General features: G+C 39.0%; 1 protein-coding gene across 1 annotated transcript; it reads left to right on the top strand.

The window, feature by feature from the left end:
* Window positions 1-3,221: 3,221 nt before the first annotated feature.
* On the top strand, window positions 3,222-5,136 carry LOC100180340. The gene is made up of 3 exons (XM_002127225.3): window positions 3,222-3,353; window positions 3,438-3,857; window positions 4,017-5,136. Exons 1-3 carry the CDS (start codon window positions 3,340-3,342, stop codon window positions 4,738-4,740), a joined length of 1,158 nt encoding a protein of 385 aa, XP_002127261.1. The 5' UTR covers window positions 3,222-3,339; the 3' UTR covers window positions 4,741-5,136.
* Window positions 5,137-6,702: the final 1,566 nt, after the last annotated feature.

Below are 6,702 nucleotides of genomic sequence, written 5' to 3'. Positions count from 1 at the left end.
GCAGCGTGGTATGACGGAGCTGTAAGAACACGAACCTTATAACCGTCGTTGAGTGCCGCAAATTACACGTTGCTACCACACATTAATACCGAACTGCATTTCACATATATATAACTACTTGCAAGCATACATTAAAATTCGTTTAATATTTACAACAATAACAGTAGAAAACCAATTTAGCGGCGCCCAACCAAATTAAATAGTAACATAGAGGTTAAGAAGTGAATAAACTGTTGCACGTAAATGCAAACTACTAAAAAATGACCCAAACGACTTTTAGCCCGTTTTAGAACAAGATGTTGCATCTCTGTTGGCTTCTATATATTGATGGAATGGCTGTATGTCGTGAAAGGCGCCAATGCTGCTTATTTAATATTTGTAAGTTTAACTTAATATTGCATCTTATATCCTGGCGTATAATCGAATCATTCACCACGACATAATGGCCTTTGTTATCGTGGGGATTCCCCGTGTATTTATGTCGTCACCTGTTGTGTTACGTCACGTGTAAACCGCAACCAATCAGATAGCGGAAAGCGACAGGGTCGAAGTGTCTGGCGGATTCAGGTAATATAGACCAACTCGGTAGGCGAGATAACGCTACTATAGCCTGCTATGGGGGTGTGGGATTGAATTAAACCACTGTAACCGAAGTCTGCGGTTAGAAGTCGCTTCTATTGAGTAGCATTACTGTCCCAATGTATTCGTGTCTGCCGCATTGTGGTTGCTCTCGCCAATGCAGGCAAACATATATATATGTATTAGCCATAATGTGTGGAAACCAATATCGTCATATGCAATATACGCGTTCTATTCTGCTGCAGACTCTAACACAAGGATTCTTAACCTAAATCGTCTGGTCATGGCTCCGTTCCATTTAAGGGCTTATTTGGTTTACTTGCGAATAAAAGTAGCAGATAAACACATGCGGTAAGACAAACCTAAGCTACTTGGGGGCAATAAACAAGTCCTAAACTTTTATTTTTTACCTAAACTATTCCCAATCAAATGAAAATATTAATATGGCATGAAAAGTATGCAATGCACAAAAACAACAGGTGTTCCGCATTTCATTGTTTTGCAACCTCGGATTATAACTACAGCTTATGTAACAAGTTTAGAAGTACAGTTGGTATTTGCTTTCAGCCATCACTGCTTCTACTTTTGTTTTAGAAACTTTGCTTTGAGCGGATGATGTTATGACTATATGTTTAATTATATGATGTTTAATTACGTAAGCCGTATACTTCTGCCAAGTTACACCGACATAATATTAAATGTTGGCGTTGTTTGTTTTTTTATTTAAATAGGTGCCGAGTTACTGCAAAGAGTTTCGGTTTCTTTGTGTTTTTGTCTTTTATTTGCATTTGGAGTTGGTCCGCGTTTTTAAATCCATTGCCGCTTAACCATTTTGGCAGCAGAATATAAAACACAATATGTTATAAACCAACGTAAGCGTCAGGATATATAAATATAGCTTAACCTTGTATCCAAACCTTTGTTAATTATTCAAACACTGTCCAAACAACTTATTACTTAAAATTCGTCATTCATTACTCAATTACAAAACCTATTTGGGCGACCTTGGTTGATGCTTAAATTGGTTAAACCCAAAATAGTGTACCGTATAGAATTCGAGGTATTTATACTTTAAACTGACTTTAAACTAATATAGGCCGCTTTATAAGACTTGAAAACTATTGGTTATTGAGTTATGTACAGAATGATATGGTTCATTTATAATTAAATATATCTTGTGTGAAATGATCTACGCGTGCGGCCCTTTGTTCAAAGCGTGTAGTAAAACTCACACGAATCAGTTCCCTTTTATACACCCGCCAGCCCTGAACCGCATGAACCGTTATTAGTATTAACGATCTATTATAACTGCGTTTAAATCACACACGCGCAAATCAGACTGAAGAATAATTACAGTAAAGTTATAACATGGCAGTTCTGTGGTGCCTACGTTATTGATAGGTGTTTATGACCGAGTAATTGTAGATTATTGTGTTTGAAAGCTCTTTGTTTTGATTGGCTGCCAAGTGGTTTACGTAACAAGGGGTATAATGCCGTCATAGTAAAAGTATAGTAAAGTTATAATTATAGTCACTGGGGTAATAGGAGTATTGCAAATAGGTATTATTATACCAGTAAAATTTGTTGTAAATTTTCCATCTTTTAACGTGTTGCAAAAGGTCAAAGGCGAGCGTGTGTTAAACCCCATGTTTTCCATCATGCTAAGCATAAGCAAGAACATTTGCAATTTCACGGGAGTTTCCACCCGCGAAAACTTTTCACCTGGATAATATTAACACGATCGTGACAATGTATTTAAAGCAATAAGAAGTATATTTAAATTTATTTTACAGTCAAACACATGGCGGTAAAACAGCGAGGGTGAAAATGGACAAAATTTCCCCGTCGATATAGAAACTGGTTGCTGCCCGCTAAGTTTTCTCTATGGTTTTGCGGTCGCTTCGCCTTTTTCTTTTGTACCTCCTGCGAGTATTTAACTCTGTGTATCGCACAGACATCGGTGAGAGTGTGACAGCTTTGCGGGAGAAAGGTGAATAGTTTCCCGGGAGTATATCTCGATGTATTTTGAGCTTAGCGCATTGAAACGATCGTACAAATCGAAAGTACCGCAGCTTTCTGAAAGAGATGTTAGTTTGTATATACAGAAACACAGAAACGATATTTCAGGTGATTTAAATAAATCATAGTTTTGTAACAAAAGTGATTTCATAAATGTAAACGATTTTCGAAAAAAATCTAGCCAGATCAAACCAAGTTTACGGTTAGTGGGCCTACTCTCTAATTAGCCAAGCTGTCTCTAAGATTTAGAAAGTCCAAGTGAGTTTTAATTTTAGAAAGCCAATCTCTTACCGTAGCTAAATGGTGACCGCAGAAATTAACAGAATCTTATTATGTGCTGGCGAATGTTCTTAAGAAGTTAAATTAATTAAAACCTTTGGTTCAATTCTAATCGTTGATAAATATTCTGCATGTAGAAATCAAAAAAAAATCGGCCGTCTTACAGCCATAGCGGTCAAATGGCAAAAATTCGAATGTCAAACTGTACCAACAATAGTCGGCTGCACGGTTTTAGTTTCACGGCAGCGGACGTGATCTTAGCTGCGGGTAATCCAATCTCAAAGTCGGTGAAAATTTCCCAGTCATTGATGAATGAGATGTTAATTACTCTCCCTCTTAAACAGGTATTTAGCTGCCACGGTAGATAAAGACTGTTTTGTTTCGTCGCTTTGCTGTTTCAGCGACTTTTCTCGGATTTTCAATTGTCATCTTTGTCTTTGAAGATATTCTGGAATTCCCACAATGGCAGAACAATGGTAAGACAATAAAATCATTTTAGAATCGAAACAATGGATTTTTGATTTTATTCATTTGCAATAATGCAATTATCTTTTCTAAAGTGACGTCAGAATCGAATTGACTACGTCACACGAGGATTGGGCACTTGTTCGAGAATGCTACGTTCAATCTTTCCATCGATACCCGCTGTATAAGTACATGATTCCCGATGATAATAAGAGGGACGCCTTCCTTCGCGCTTATCTCGACGCTAACTATGACGTCACAGTCGCCACTGGTCAAGGCATTCTTCTTAGAATTGGAATCCCGAGCATCGCTTGCAGCGATCGAAACAATAACAGAAATTCTGCGGGCCCCGACAGCTCCCGAACCCCGCTAAAGATTATTGGAGGAGTCGTGTTCGTTCCTCCATCACGTGACGGTCACGGTTGGGCGATTACAGACGACGAGCCTTACTGGGAAGCTTACGAGAAACATGGACTCGCTAAAATCAGCGCAGAAGGATTCGAGAGAGTCAAAAGGTTAGAATCTTTCGTATCATGTCTCTTTACCTGGCATAAATCTCAGGTCCCGAGGCGTGTCACGCTGCACGACCCACCTATAAAATCCTCACTTTCAGACATTTCTTTCTTTTCTGTTCTTAAAATCAACAGTTTCTTTACCATTAACTGTTTACATAGATACGAGGCGTGGGAAAATGAAAACATTTGCCGGAAGTTATCCGGAAGTCGAATCCCGATGTGGAACGGACTCTTCTGCGCGATCTCACCCGAGTACTCGTCCAAAGGACTCGGGAGCGCTGTTTATAAAGAAGCGATTCGAATCATGGCTCAATACTGGGTGAAGCAACAGAAAGAATCCCGAGCTCAGCTTTTTAGAACAAGACCTCAGAGTGAGCGGTTGGTCAGAAACGATTCGCAATTGCTTGAACCAGCAAAGGAAAACAAAGGACTTTTCGGGAGACTTTGGCAAAACTTTTCCCTGAAAGAAATCCACCGCTATGCTCTCCTCAGTCACAGAGCGTTACCACAAGCAGCGTTCATGCAGAAGCCGAGGTCGATACAGCAGCAACATTCGTCTGCAGTTGCAACCAAACCCACCGAAAACCAAACCAAACCTAACGATGCCATCCGCGCCAGAGACATTGTTGGCAACCCTTCAGCGCCCCTAGTGGTCGCCGTCAGTCATAGCGACAGAGCCGCGCGCTTCCACGAAGCAAACGGGTTTCACCCAATCGCACGAACCCCCTACCATGACGAAGTCGAAGGGACTTCACCCTTTTACACCCATGTTTTAGTCCTGGACCCGTTCAGAACGGGCAGGGTAAACGAGTTGGGAAACTCCATAAATGAAACAATCACCCCATACCCCAACATGCATGCAACACCTTCTATTCTTACTTAATAACCAGCATTGTTACGTCACAAATACTTTGCATTGCTCCATTATGAATCATCTTCAAGCATTAACAATCGTCATAAACAATTGTCATTGTTTCGTCACGCAAGTTCCCTTTCTTTCACTTTGCAACTTCATTATAACGTCATAATCTGCCCAGTCACGTCACAATTTACACCATTCCAGATTCACAGCTCGCTTGATCATTTCATTCAACAGAAATCTTATATAATTAAAAAAATATATGATTTTTCTGGCAAACCACACGTAAGCACATATTTTCATATTTGTATATTTGTTAGTTTCTGCTTCCATTTTGCTTTTATCATCTATTTCCTTTCTATTCCGCTTTTGCGTAGATTTTATATTGAAATAAATTTGTAAAAAATGTTACCACCCAAACACATGATTTTATTTTTCACAGAAAGCCTTACGCGACTCGCTGTAAAACCGCCCCCAAATAGATGAAATGAAAAAAGTTAAATCCAAAACATAAAAAAATACACCGAAGTGTTAAAATAGCAAAAGAAATTTATAATTTGTGAAGGTATTAGAATTGAGTTCCAATTGCGCTTTCGATAGTGGAATTGTGCAGCAATAACAAATTGACTGTCATTTTGACTTAGAGCATAAATGACTCATATCATTACGTTGGTAACATTACCTTTGTCGCCTCTGAACTTATCGGCAATTTTCTCCGGGTCATTTTTTTGGCAAATTGCCCGAAAGATTATTTGGCGAAATGCCCGAAGCAGAGTGGTCTTAATCGCGTCTAAGACATTTGATATTCGTCCAAGATCTTGTGTCCGGTTCTCTCGGCAACAAATTGGAGCCTGTATCGAAGATGGGCCACCCATAGTGAGGTCACATGTTGACCTTAACGTGTGAAATCTTGCTTAGGTATAACTTGGTGAACGGTTATGCCTAAAGGCGGTTTGACCATACAGTCGATACAGAGGAAATGCGTTTTTCTGAAATTCTGGTCGATCATATATGCTTATTGGTATTGTAAAAAGACAGTTCAAATAACAAAACTGAAAAAAATACTTAAACCGTTGCTAACATATTATAACCCTGCTGTGTTTTGAATCTGTTTTGAACTTTACATATTAAAATATAGACAAAAACCCTTTCATGATGCCATAACTCGCACGCTGCCACCGTCCATATTTTATTATTGTCGCTACAAAGCAAACATATATCATTTTATTGTCCTATGTTTTGTTTTAAGTTGTATGTAAGATGGTATACACGTATATTTGGTCTATATTTTCATTCTGTTTGATCGTTCCGTTTGGTAGTAACATAGAATATATATAGTAGAGTGGGGGAAGATGGACACCTTTCGCACGTATTATCTAACTATCCTGATCCTGTTTTAAACAATTAACAACAGTCTATTGGAGTTGTGAGAATACGGTTTTTATATTTCTTTAAATTTTCTTTGTTTATTATCAAATGGAACGAAAAAAATAGAATAAAAATGTGTCCCATCTTCCCCCACCCTAGTTTAGAATTACATAACCGTACGCTAATGGTATTACACCACAACACTCTACACACCCCTTGTTGTCGTCGCGGCAAAGCGTTCATATACCTTGCAAGTTAATGTTAAAAAGTCGTATGTTTCCTTCATTTTGTACAACTGATTTTTACGGCATGGGTTGATCCAGACCTTCACTAACCGGTTACAAATTGTGTAAATATCGGGGTTCACTAGATTTTGTCAACAGTTTAAGGGCTTTGGGATCAGATAAGCTCTTCCCGAATGCGGAAAACGAAGTACAAAGTAACCCACCCGACCCCGAACCCTAATCCCTATGATGTTACATTGTTACCAACGATTACAACTCATGCATTGCGACCTACACCTGAAAAAGGCTTTGCTTACTGTGGTGGCTTTATATCTGGTATAGGCCTACCCCATAGACACGGCGACGGATTAGTAAGATTTGCGGTCGAAAAGTT

This window comes from Ciona intestinalis, unplaced genomic scaffold (genome assembly GCF_000224145.3).
Source record: "Ciona intestinalis unplaced genomic scaffold, KH HT000094.2, whole genome shotgun sequence".
Classification (NCBI taxonomy): Eukaryota; Metazoa; Chordata; class Ascidiacea; order Phlebobranchia; family Cionidae; genus Ciona; species Ciona intestinalis.
This window is presented reverse-complemented; position numbering and strand designations above follow the sequence as displayed.

What these genes read in the sequence shown, in the direction of transcription:
- LOC100180340 (XM_002127225.3), top strand. An exon ending in GGATTCGAGAGAGTCAAAAG is followed by an intron (nt 3,858 to 4,016) that starts GTTAGAATCTTT and finishes CTGTTTACATAG; the next exon opens with ATACGAGGCGTGGGAAAATG.